General features: G+C 33.3%; 1 protein-coding gene across 1 annotated transcript; it reads right to left on the reverse strand.

The window, feature by feature from the left end:
* Positions 1-3,118: 3,118 nt before the first annotated feature.
* Positions 3,119-14,419, reverse strand: LOC130809877 (cationic amino acid transporter 9, chloroplastic). Its single transcript, XM_057675722.1, has 8 exons — positions 13,811-14,419; positions 5,700-6,109; positions 5,414-5,590; positions 5,098-5,319; positions 4,725-4,901; positions 4,400-4,636; positions 4,146-4,235; positions 3,119-3,628 (listed from the first exon to the last, which is right to left on the reverse strand). The coding sequence occupies exons 1-8, from the start codon at positions 14,052-14,054 to the stop codon at positions 3,479-3,481; spliced, it is 1,707 nt and encodes a 568-aa protein (XP_057531705.1). The 5' UTR covers positions 14,055-14,419; the 3' UTR covers positions 3,119-3,478.

The raw sequence follows: 14,419 nt of genomic DNA on the forward strand, positions 1-14,419 counted from the left end.
AAGTTTTGGTCCAATCGACGATTTCATTTGTTTGACTATTGCATATAAATCCTTGTCTATTTATATGCAATAGTCAAACAAATGAAATCGCCGATTGGACCAACGCTTTTAGGTTGAAGTAAATCGTTATCTCTGGCATCGTTTTCCCTTGAAGCCCAACCTATAGCCTATTAGGGTCTATAATCGTTCTCTTGGATAATGACTTACCGTGACACTTAGTTTTGGAATGTTTTTTTTGGAGCTTAGATTGGGAATTTCTAAAAAAACTTAATTATTTCAATTTGTCGCATGTTGACAGGACTGATCTAAGTTTTTAGGAGTTTAGGGCGAAAGATTAGTTATGGACCCCTTACTATAATGTGTACATTAAAAAATTTGATATTTATATTGTCATAAAAGAAAAAAAATAGTATGCAACTATACATAATAAAAAAAATCAAATAAAAATTCACTAACGAGTATTTCTCGATGCGAAAGCACTTATAACAGTGTTAAATCAAGAGATTCAACCAAATCTTTCTCAATACATAGTCTTGCAAGACATGAATTCAACTACTCACAAAAGTCTAATCAAAGGAAAATCATACATTCTACTAAAACAACAAAAAAAATGTGCCACATATTACTTTTACATATCATGCTTTCCCGCCTAAACTTTTTAGTAATTGAGTATGGAAAATATGATTTTTAATTAAACTTTATTTAATGAATAATAATAGTAAGAAAAAAGTCAATTCTAGAAACTTTGATTTTTCAAATACAATTTTTTTAAGAAAAAAATATTTTTGGTTACTTTGATTTTCGTAAATTTTAATGATTATACTATTAATTATGCCTTATTTATCATACAAGCATCATATATTCTATTAAAACAACAAAAGAATGTGCCATGTGTCACTTTTATATATCATGCTTTTCCGTTTAAATTTTTTAGTAATTGAGTATGAAAATTTTGATTTTTAATTAAACTTTATTTATTAATGAATAATAATAGTAAGAAAAAAGTCAATTTTAGAAACTTAGATTTTTCAAACACAATTTTATTAAAAAAAAAAAATTTTTTGATAACTTTAATACTGGTACATTTTAATCATTAAACTATTAATTATACCTTATTTATTTTACAAAAACAATTAAAATAAAAAATAACCTTATAATTAGAAACTCTTTGTTGCTTTGAAAAATTGTTGAAAGTAGAGGTTTGGTTAATGATAAGAGTGAGCTATATAGTTATATTGTGAATGGAAAGTTTAACCTCCAATCTGCATATCGAAATATGATTGGGCGAAATGTTAAGTCCTTTTGGAGGCCTTTGTGGTGCAGGAACAAAGCTACCCGAAGGAGCTCCTTAGGTATTTGGCAAGCTCTTTAGAACCATCCTTAAATGAAAACCGTAAGAACCAATCTGCTTTACAAAGAAGTGTTTTTTTTTACTAAAAAGATGTTACTCATTACTAAAAATGTGTTACTGTTTTTTATGATATTATTAGGCAAAAAAGTGTTACTTTAAGTAAAAAAAGTCTAAAAAAAACTCATAAAAAAGTGTTCCTTTTTACATAAAAAGGTGTTACTTTTCGGAAAAAACGTGTTATTTTGTAATATGTTTGTTTTTTTGAAAAAAATTTATTTTTTCTAAAACTATCACTTTTTTTGCTAATAAGTACCAGCCTTTTCTAAAAACAAAAGTAATATTTTTTTGTACCAAAAGTAACACGTTTTCTATAGAAAAAGTAACATATTTTTATCAGGGAGATTGATTTTCACGGTTCTCATATAAGCTTGGTTCTCACTGAAACTTGACCATATTAGGCTGATTGGTTCTACAGTTCTCATATAAGGATGGTTTTCACTTGAACTTCTTCCTATGTATATATATGGGAGGGATACATTGAAAAGGGGTTGAAAATGAGAAGGGTAAGAAGGACTCTACACATTTGATTTCACTAAAATAAAACAAATCTATGGTCACGATTAAGCCAAAAACTTATAATTTTAAAAGTAATTATGTTACACAGAAAGGTAACTATGAAATAATTTTTAAAATATTCTTAATTTATAACATAGTATCCTTTTTTGTATATATAGTAACCAAACAAAATCAAACAAAAATCCTTCTCACCCTTCTCATTTTAAAATCCTTCTAATTTGATCCTATATATATATATATATATATATATATATATATATATATATATATATATATATATATATATATATATATATATATATATATATATATATATATATATATGTATGTATGTATGTATGTATGTATGTATGTATGTATGTATGTATGTATATGTGTGTGTGTGTGTGTGTGTGTGTGTGTGTGTGTGATATCAATTAAAGTGATGAAAACTAAAAACAAATGTACATAAAATTTAAATGGTGTACATATATCAGTGGCAATTTTATAAATAATTGGACATTTTCTAAAAGGTTTATATATATGCTTAAAAGATGTATATCTTCCGATGACATTTTTGAAAATAATATGAAAATTTTCCTTTACAAAAATATGTATACCCTATCAGATAGTATGTACACCTTTTGCTACAGTATGTACATCTCAATTTGATTTTCAGTTTATATTACTTTAGTTATTTTCACCTAATTCTGCCAATATATATATATATATATATATATATATATATAGAGAGAGAGAGAGAGTGAGAGAATTTTCATCACCGAATTCTTCCTTCTTCAAGTTTGTATTCCACGACAATAAGAAATGTGAACCTCCTCAGCCAAGATGGCAAAGTTGAGCATATGATGAAAGTCTTTGCAACAAATGGCAAGAGTCATTTCATCAAGTTTTCTAATATAACAGTGTCAGCTTAAGACAAAGTGTGACAAGATATCCATTTTGGAGGCTTCCAGCCTCAACTTCTTTTGGTAAAACTACCAAATTTTGTTGATTGTTTGGTGCTTAAGACTTAAAATTTGATCTTTAACTTGAATGAGCATCGACTCCAAGGAGGTGGCACATAAATTCTTTTTTTTTTTTTTTTTTATATGATTACACATAGACTAAGAAAAGAAGAGGACTATGTGAGAATCAAACTCAATACCTTTTCGAAAAGTGATACTTGCTTTTCTATTGAGAAAGATCCCATTCTAAGCACATAAATTGGTTTCTCCTTGGAATGGTCTTAGAACAACTTAACAAGAAGAAGCCACCGAGTATAGGATCCAAACATAAATGATTATTGTTACAAGTAGAAGACTGATAGAACAACTTAACAATACAAAGATTACTGATTATAATGTACAACAGTCTCCTTCAAAAGGATCAGAATATGGGACTTTGAAACTGTAGGAGAACATTGATCGCACACACCTATTCAAGTAAATATTTGCATGAAATCATGCATTTATACTCCGACAATCAACAATAATTTGCAAGAATCAAGTGGCATAAGAATTCAATATGCTTTGTCGTATGTAGTGCATGCACGTATCAGTACTTGCCAAAAATTTACCGTAGATGTGGACTCCCTGGAGAGGTCCTATGGTAGACCATTGTTTCATCTGAACACGGTTTGGCATGAAACTGGCCGTAGAAAGCATATATGCCCACTGTAATTAGACTGAAAACAATAAATCTCACCCATGCTTCATAATGCAGCTGCAAAATAGGATTTCTAACATTATCAGGATTGGAGCATTTAGGTGGACTTAATATTTCTTTTTCAATTTCTATACAGGCGTTTACATATGGCGCTTATGGTCTGTTTGGTTATCGGTATTATTTGGTGGTAATGAGAATGATTTATGTGTAAATTTTTAAACGTATCATGTCATTTCCATGGTAATGGAAGTTTGATCATAAAATTACATAATAGAATAATGGATTTGTTGGTGCACGTTTGTAAGGATTAAGAAAGGTCCCAAACCGATGTCAATGGTTATAGAGCTTCAACATTAAACATGTGTTAATCTTCATTAATTACTTACGAGTCAAGGGTGGCAGCGAAAATGCAGAAAAAAAAAAAGAAGATATTTTAGGGATGGACATGAAACATCATGAACACTGATATGAGGCATTTTTTGACAAGTTACATACGACTCATCAATTTTATGATTTATTACCACCTACCAAATGAAGCCATGAGAACATGCAATTAGAAAAAGACGCATCGAACCTGAGCAAACAAGAATATGTTGCAAAATATGCAGAGAGCTGGCAAGAAGGGGACTGCTGGACAGGAAAACCCAGGAGGATCTGAATAAACCTTGAAAAAGAAAACAAAGATGCATAAAATAACATGGAGACTAGGAATTAAGCTCAAATTTATAATGCTATTCACAAGGGGATTGTTGGTGGTGCAAACAATAACTGATGCTAATATGTATTGAAGCTAAAGAAAACTGAATAAAAAAGAATAAGAATCCATACTTGGCGGATGTAAAGAGCCACTAAAGCAACTAGAGCAATGACCAACGGTATGATCAAAAAGAAGTATGAAGCACCAAAACGATACAGCACTCCTGCACCAAAACCACAACAAGCTAACACAACCAGCCAAATTACACCTTCAGCCCATTTAGAGCACCATCTAGCTGATGCATCATTTGGGGAGTTTTCTTCGAATCGGAGGGATAAAACACAGGCTGCCACAACAGAATAGCCTGTCTGAAACAAGATAAATTTAGAATCCAAGAAAATTCAGCGATGAACATAATATTGAAAATTTATGTATAATAATTAAATTGTGACATACCAACGTCCCAACTGAAAGAATGTGAGAAAGCACATGCACGTTGAATAGCCCTGACATAACAGCAGCAATAAGTCCAACCCAGATCTGAGAATTCATAGGAGTGTGCCGCTTGGGATTCACTTTAGCAAGAATTTTAGGTAATAAGCCGTCCCTTCCAAGGCTAAGGTATAAGCGAGACTGTCCATGAGTGCCAAATGATAGATTTAATTTAGTTTAATAGTTGATGACCAATGTCCTTTTTTTATCAATCATTAATATTCCTTTCCAATGATAAAGGACATACACGGCATAAAAGAGCCAGTAGCATCCATTTTATCTATGGTAACTGCTATGAAAAAACTGTATTATTATTATGCATATTACATCCATTGACCTGAACATAGAGTCCGACCAGAAGAGTAGTTGTAAGCCCAGCAACAGCACCAACACTGATCAGAACAGTGACAAATTTCAGGCCTTTGGAAGCAAATGCTGAGGCCAGTGGAGCATCTTCACCAAGAAGATTGTAAGGAACCATTCCGATGATCACCAAGCAAACTCCGATATATAAAACTATGCAGATGAGAAGGCTTCCAATAATTCCCAATGGCAAATCCTTCCAAAGGATTGACCAAACATCAGATTATTCAAGAATATACATATATCTAAATAAGTGTAGCCCTAAAATCCATCTTTTTTGTAAGAATTACCTTTGGGTTTTTAGACTCTTCAGCAGAATTAGCTACAGCATCAAATCCAACATAAGCAAAAAATACAACAGTTGCTCCTGTTAAAACTGCACCATAACCGTTAGGTGCGAAAGGATCCCAATTTGATACATCAACCTTAAAAGCCCCAGCAATGATAACAACGATCACAATAACAACCTACAGCAAACGATAAATACACTTGCGTCAATTGCAATTGCCTTTTTTTACTCATTGTCATCAGAACGATGATCAACTAAACACGTTCATCTGTCAGATAAGATGGTACCTTTGTGACAGTCATGAATTTGTTCACAATGGAAGATTCTCCAACACCCCAACATAAAACTACAGTAAGGATGAACAACAGGATAGGAGCTAAAATGTTGATGGAGAAAAAACCCAAAAAGTCATCAGTGCCATGTCCTATCCAGCTTGGAATATTTCCCTTAATAGCGGGAATCAGTTCTAGTAAAGCAATGAAGTAGCTGGCCAAGCTCCTTGCAATACTAGCTGCCCCAATGTGATAGTCAAGCATCAGTTGAGCAAAAACCAAGAAGGCAGTGAGCTCATTGAAAGCCGAGTATGCATACAAATATGCCCCTCCAACAATAGCAGGAAAACGAGATGATAGCTCAGCATAACAGAGAGCATTGAGTATACATGATGCTCCAGCAAGTATAAAGCAAAGTATAACCGCTGCATTAGTAAATGAAATTCAAGTAAGCTTTGTGCTCTACAAAAAATACATAGCCTGAATTTCTTAAATAGCATCATTCTTGTACTATATATGACTGCTCATGTGAGAACACAATCACTGTTATTAAGTCTATTCCAGCCAAACCCTTGTCCGTCTGCCAGTAATCATAAAAGCCCCTTGAAACCACTACAATTCAATTTACATGCTCAAAGAAAGTAGCGTCAATCAAACATGCACATTCGTTCAAGAAAAAAAAAAAGGAAAATTCATGAATAACAACACATATTAGTATAAAAAAAATTTAAAAAAAAGTTTAAAACCTGAAATAGGATTTTATTATAGTGATTGGTTTAGTAACCAGATGTGATTAATATTGTGGTGCATTGGATTATAAGAGACAATTTCCTAGCACCTACAACATACTTCATGTTGGACTTGGAAGTCCTTATTGAGTTATATTGACTACTTTATTTAGCACATTAGCATATTGCATATACTATACTAATCAAGCATGTTCTCAAGAGCTCTGACATGGCTGTTCTCTGCCTAATATCACCACCTCTTCCACCCATGCCCAGTAGCCAAACCACAAAGTAATCTGACCAAACACTAAAAGCTCACCTCACCTTTTTGTTGGCATTCTACCAATTCTTAAGTAGATAAGTATGTCATTTGACATGGTACCACCATTGAGTTCTATTGACTACTTTATTTAGCATGATAGCATATTTCATTACTATAACATATTGTCCATCACCTAGTACATATACTTTTTTTTATTATTCTTGGTATTAGAATAATGGGAAGCAAAATTCAGTATGGATGATGCTATTATGTCATGTTAATAAGGGGCATGGAAAGTATTAATGTATACGAACCAAATAAAACATCATCACTTAGAACATTTGAAATAATGTTTCATTGCAATGGTTACTCTTACTCCAACTATTACTTCTACAAATTTATAAAAACAAAGAAATAAAAGTTGAGTTCACGTCTATACATCCAATAGTCAAAAATCAAATTAAATGAGGATATGTACTCCATATAGTGATTGCAAAAACTTTTTTTCGTTTCAAGGTTTATAGTCTATAATTATGTCAAAGAGTGTGCTTGGAAACAACAAGCAACAACGTTCCATTGCCCCAATGCCATTAAGTAGCTCCCACCCATGGTGTGGTTTAGGAGATCGGATGTACGCAATCTTACCCCTTTTAGTGATAAGACTAATAAAGGGGTTGTTTCCGCCTAACCCTTAGTAGCAAAGATTAAGTGCAATTTCACACAAGTAAGAAGTGCACATGATTTAATGAATCATTTACTTTAGTCCACTATAATCTAAAATCAAAAAACTATATATCTTTAGCCCTATCGAAACAAAGACAATGGATCCAGCAAGAATAGTGAGGTAGATATTAAATTCGATTAAAATATGGAAAAAAGGTGCACTTTACTAAAACACGATCCTTTGCACATGCGTCTAGATGGATATAAAAAGTGGGGCTGTTTCAAGAAGCTATATCAACACTAACACATGGTACTATGGCAGCAAATAGGGTTTCGTAACAAAATTGTTTTTGTAATAAACTTTTGTGACTAAAACCTTAAGCTTTTCAAAAGAAATTAGTTAGACACAAAATAGTTTTGCATTAGAATTGATTTATTGTTTTGTTGCATTGAATGAGAGTTCGATCATGTGTCAACACTTCCATTATGCAGAACTTAAGAAAATGTTAAGAGTTTACAAAGCACAAACCTTCAAGCTTACACCAAAAATGAGGGTATGGTTTTAGATAATTATTATTAACACAATTAAGAGAGGGCAATAAATTATGGTTTGTCATACATGAAAATGTCATCAAATTTCCATGTACTTTGCTGATTTCAAGACAATCAAAGGATTGATTCAATTTAATTACATCATCTCAAGGAATACCATGTCATATATTCATATCCTTAATAGACTAGTACTTTATAAGGTGACTGTATATAACAAATGATAACTATATCCTAACCACTTTTTTGTGGATTTAGATACTCAAAGGATGAGAAAACAAGAGCAAAATAGAACTAAGAACACATGTAAGAACAAAGATTTGTATTTCTTAGTGTAAATTAATAATTACAATACAAAATCTCTCTATGTAAACTCGCTCTCTTGAGCTTACATAAACTCCTATGAAGTTTCTCTCAAAATACAATACATCTTTCTCTCACAAGGTTCAACAACCCAAATATACTTCTTGTACTCTTTGACTTGCTTCTTCTAACCCTTACGACCCTTTTTATAGACTTAAGGTTGGAGAAGGTAAACCTAAGAATCAAAAAATGATTCGCGCATGCAACACAAAGCAAGAAGTTCTGACAGACTTGTTGGATCGACCCAAGGAGCACCGCGTGCATCATAAAAACTTAGTGTATGATGCATGCAATTCTGCTCAATTGAGCAGCTTGATGGTCGATTGAGTTGGCCTTTGTTCCAGTTTCTTCTTCGCACTTTCTTGCTTCCAACAGTTGGCATGTGTGCTCCCTTGCTTTCTCATCCATGCCCTCATTAATGCTTGGTAGTGCTTTGCCCTCCTAATCTATCAAGCTGATCACCACAGGATGATATTGTTCTTGTATGTATTATCTCCCCCTCAGGACCGAATTTATCCCCAACATCAAATGTCACCTCTCTTGGTGACTTACATTTTTCATCGTCAACATTGTGGCTTATGTAACCACCACTAACTATAGTAGCATATACAAAATAAATCCTTTCAATATTGGAAAGATTTGAAAGGAAAACAAAGTAATCTTCCATGCTCTCAACTTCTCTTCCCTGCACTCCCTTCCTTCTCCCTTCCTTTCCTTCCAAAAATGAGATCCAAACATAGTGTGAGAGTGGAAGGTCCTATTAATTGGTGTTTGGCATGCAATTTGTCATCCTTAGGGCCTTTGATTACTGTTGTGATGTTTTTGTATCAATAGCAATACAAGTTCATCAATCTTCAAGTTCCTTACGTTACATAGATACATCTCTTGTTTTTTACCTTGTATCTTCTAGGGTACTCTTGAACAGTGACGAGTCAATGTGGAACATTGGGTTGTATATGAAACCCCATAAAGAAATATGCTGAGTATTGTTGAGAAGTTTTGAACCCTTGGCATTGCTTAAATAATTTCACTTGCACTACCATTGCAAAAGAGTTTCTTAATACTACTATGTAATGTAAATACGTAAGGTGTCAAAAAAACAAATTCATTTTTAAAAATATTAAATTGCTATAAACTATTACGACCCTTGGCAATTTCATCATTCCTATATTCTTCAGTTTTCACCATCATTATGGAAGTTTGGTTTCATTCCATGTCACTTGCTGGTGTTCGATACGGCTGGTATGGATACCGCTGCCGGATATGTCCTCGATACGTCGGATTGCACATGGGTAAGACACAATTTCACGTTGTCATTCTTACTTTCGGTATCGAAGATTCATAAGAATTTGTTGGTTAGCATGCATTTTGGGATCAATTAATTACCTTCTTTGCTATACTGGACCAATAATGAATTTTACAAGGGAAGTTGATATCAATATTTGTGTTTTACACTTAGTTTATGACATATGGGATAAAGGAAGTGAAAAAAGAATTTTTGATCATAAAGGGTTAGATGTGCTCATAGACCATTTGAATTTTTTTATCTTGTTCACCAAGTGATAGTGGATGGGTGGAACAAGAGCAACACATCTCTTCAGTGTTTGGCACATTCTTTGGTTCTTGAATTTTATCATGAGAATGGCTACAAGATGGAGGTGATATAACCAGTAGAGTTGCTCCCAATGAGGATAAAGAGATTTCAACAAATAGAGTTACATGCTTGCAAAGAATTTTTAAGGACAAAGAAAAGATGTGCCAAGCATTCTTAAAATATGGGCATTTGCAAGAAGGCTGGGTATATGTATTGAACCCCATATAATGGCAACAAGGGAATATGAAGATCCATTGTCTTGGTGGATTAATTATGGATCATCGGCTCCACTGTTGAAGCTTTGCATATAAGCTTCTTTCACAACTTGCATCTTCTTCTTATTGTTAAAGAAATTGGTGTTCTTTTGGTTCCATACAAACAATTAAGAGAAATTGATTAAAGACTCAAACATCGAAAGACTTTAATTTATATTCACACAAATAGGGGTTGCTTTCTTATACTTTTACATTTATTGTAAAGAGATGCTTGTAGTGAATTTCTAATAATTGTTTGTTATTTTGTCTTTTACCGGGGACGACAACCTTGGCAGAAATCCTTTGGATTTGCGGAACTTTCTGTTAATAATCCTGCTATTGGCAATGACATTTGATTGAACTCAATTATAATATTTTATGTTTAACAATGTTGTTTTTAGACTTTTAGTGCAATGTTTGTTTTTTCTGTTTATCTAGATTTTGACCATTAAGAACTTTAATTTTATTGAATGTTTACGTTTTAGGAAATTTTAAGTATATTTATGCTATATGAAATTTTTTGAATTATTTTGTCGTATTCCCATAACAGTACCCAATACTAGGACGGCGATCGTATATCCTAGAATTCTAAAATTGTCATACCATATCCTCAGATCCACACCCGTATCCAAGTCTAAGTAACATAGGTTTCAATGTAGCCTTAGTTGATGTATAATATATGAATTAAGTTTCAGGCATTTTCAATTTAATTGAATTTGTTTCTAGCAAGTTGCTTAAATTTACAAATATAATTTGCATGATTTCTTATAAATTTTTGCTCAATAATAAATGGGAAAAAGAACTCAAATAATCAATTTTATATTTATAAAAGTAAGAAAAAAAAAAGTAAGAAAAAAAAGTAAGAAAGAAAATGTAACGCATATACATTAGAAAGGGTGGCCAATAAGTGTGAAGTAGTAAACAATTTTAAATGTGTATGAATGACAGAACCAAAAGTACTTGTAAAATCTAAATTCTCAAAATTTTCTAGTCTAAATTTGTGTGGTTTAATGAGAGAATTTAATGGAGTTTTGTCTTCATTTTGCTTTACATATGCATTTGTCTTTTATGCCATGTTTCACATATTACATGATTATAAACCTTTTAAGATTTTGTCTTATAATACATACTCCCTTTGTTTCAAGTCAAAGTGTAACTCCGCAGCCTCACCTTTAAATTTTTCAGATCTGTCCCCTGGGCACATACAATACTTTTTCTCACAACATATACGAAATGAGCTATCAGAGCCTATCACCCGTTCCTTATAAGCATCTCCCCCATCAACAAGGAATGCTCCATAATCATGACCATCCACAAAGCCTAAAGCTAACTCCTCCTTAGCCTCAAGCCCTCAACATCTCTTCTTTCACCGTCGTTCATGTCCTCACATTCTTGCGGTCCTCATCCATCTCTTTACACGTCATTAACAATTTAATTTTCTTTGTTATTATAGTCAACTTTTCCTTGAATGATCTTTCTTACTATAGCCCTTATCCTTACGCAATCTCTCTCTATAAGAGCTCTCACAAGCTCTAACCAATCAACCCATACTCACCACTTTACTTCTCTTCCCCCTTACTTCTCACCTTGAATCGCTCAATCTCTCTTAGCGCCACCAATTCTTAAATGAGAGTCATCTCTTCCCAAAGTTACATGGAACGTGGAACGCAGCCACGTTCTGCGATCCGGAAACGTTCATCCCCAATCACCATGAAACGCCACCCAAATCGCTCAAGGTGGCGTCCCGGTGTAGAAGACCTTTTTTAAAAGGTACTTTTGCCTTCATTTACAAATTAAAGAAAAAAGAAGGGAGAAAAAAACGAGATAAAACCTAGAAATCTAAAAAAAATCCACTTGAAAATATTTCCTTTAAGCAAATTAATCATTTTAGTTTAATTTTGTTTTCAAATATATATTTTATACATAATATATCTCGTACCCAATCGTTCCGGAGTCAATCTAGGTTGTATTCCGTGTTCCCGTCTCCCATCCCAAACCGAATGTCGTTCCAAGTAACATTGTCTCTTCCTTCCCATTAAGTAAAGTTTGCACTATTATTCTATTGCTTTTGAGAAGAAAAGGTAATAGAAGTAAAGCTTGCTCCTCATGTGAAAGTTTCTCATCTGCATTCAACAATTGGTAATTGGTTGACTGTGTTAGTGTAATCTTGCATGCTTGTATCATCCTTAGTAAGTTGATATAGTTCCCGCCACAAGCAAAATTTTGTTTGTTATAGATTTTAATCATACACCGCTTGAAGTTTCTCCAACAACTTAGTGTGGTCTGGTCTACTTCAAGTAGTTATACTTGATTTCCGAGGCAATGACAAGGCCGATAGTACTCAATGCCTTATTTTAACAAAAACCCACTTATCCTTACCCATACTTCTTGGCTTTATTTTCTTAAGAGCGTCATCAATACCTTATTGCACCAACATGTCTTCAACCAAATTTTTTGAAACTGAAAAAATCATTCTCCCATTAAAGAATGGAATGTAAACTTCCCACCTTTGCTCATCTTCTCTTAACCAAATTGCAATTTTCACACTAAACAAACACAAAGGATCCTCAATTTTGCTCTAACACCAATTGTTGTGAATTTGAACACTTGAAGGAAGAGAAAAAAAATGAGAAAACATGAGCAAAACAGAAGTAAACAAGAACCCACACAAACTATTCAAGAACAAAGCAAGAACAAAACATGAACACCAAGATTTTAATGATATCTTAAGGTACCTTCCCACACAAACAAAGATTTCTATTTCTTAGTATGAATCAACAACTATAATAAGATATCTCTCAAAATGAACTCACTCTTAGAGTTAACATAAACTCCTATGGAGTTTCACTCAAAATAGAAGCTTTCTCTCACAAGGTTCAACAACCCAAGAAAATTTCTTGCACTCTTCCACTTGCTACTTCTTGCCCTTAAGACCCTCTTTATAGGCGTAAGAAGGTCTAAAAAGCCAAACCTATGGATCCCCAAAAGGATTCACGCATGCAACACAAAAAAAGAGGCTCTAACTGTCTTGCTCGATCGAGCCAACTAGCAGGCCTTCCCAAAATTTAATGTCTGATGTCATCCAGATGGTACGCATCCTGATTTATCGAGCAGCTTGATGCTCGATCGAACAGGTAACTATTTGGGCATTTCTTCAGATTTTCTTGCTTTCAGCACTTTGCATGTGAGCTCCTTTACTTCTTTATCCAAAGCTTCATTAATCCAAGATTGTGATCAAACGTATCACCATATGATGATTTGGATCTTGCATCAATACACTTAGATAACCCTAGCCCCTTATTTAGAAAATAAATAAAGATAATGTAGCCAGCGAAGTGCGAAGATGACTCATCTTACTTGTAGATTTCCCCTATTCCAATTGTTACACAATTTGTTATGGAAGAGAAATCGATAAATTACCCAATTAAACACAAACAGTTTACGTTGATAATATCAAACAAGAGCTACATTATATACATCTCTCTTGAACTAATTATCAACTAAAATTCTATAAAGTCAAAATGTTGGCAACTACTAAACCAAACCTAAACAGCCTAATACAGAAGGGAGAGGGAGGCACATTCAAGTGTAACACTAGTATTAATTCAATACAAAATTAAACTCAATACTACAAAAATTAACTCTTGTAAATAGGAATTATTATAATCTACAATAACTATATGGAAAACAAAATCTCAAGATAGAATCCGTACCTGGACCAGCATCACGAGCAACAGTACCAGTAACAACAAAAATTCCAGCACCAATAGAGGCACCAACACCAAGTAGAATCAAATCGAAAAGACCTAATCGTCGGATAAGCCCGTCGCCCGAGTTGGTTCGAACCTCCGAAGAATTGGGTACAAGGGGCTTAGTCCGACGAGCTGATTCACAGAAATGTGAAAACCATGAAGATGATGATGAAGAACTTCTCTTAATCCTAGTAGCAAAACTCATTATTGATGCTAATCAATAATTCCCATACAATATGTTAAGAGAAAATTTTCTGGGTTTGTAGTTCAACCTTCAACGGCGGGTAAACAAATAGTATAACTGAAATTAGATTAATTGAACTTCGAATTAGACAGTGGATTAATGAATGATTGCTGAATTCAGAGATGATGAATATGAAGTGTTTTTTAAATGTGGATACAAAATGGCCACAATTAAACCGGAGATGTTTGTCACCTAATAAAATTTTGACTTTTTAGCCTCCGTTGTGTTGTCATATTTTAGTACCATTAAGCAGAGAAGTAGGAAAATATAACGAGAAGAGTACTATAAGAGAACGATAACAGATTGGTAAACTCGTATGCTTCCGT

Source organism: Amaranthus tricolor, chromosome 4 (genome assembly GCF_026212465.1).
Source record: "Amaranthus tricolor cultivar Red isolate AtriRed21 chromosome 4, ASM2621246v1, whole genome shotgun sequence".
Taxonomy (NCBI): Eukaryota; Viridiplantae; Streptophyta; class Magnoliopsida; order Caryophyllales; family Amaranthaceae; genus Amaranthus; species Amaranthus tricolor.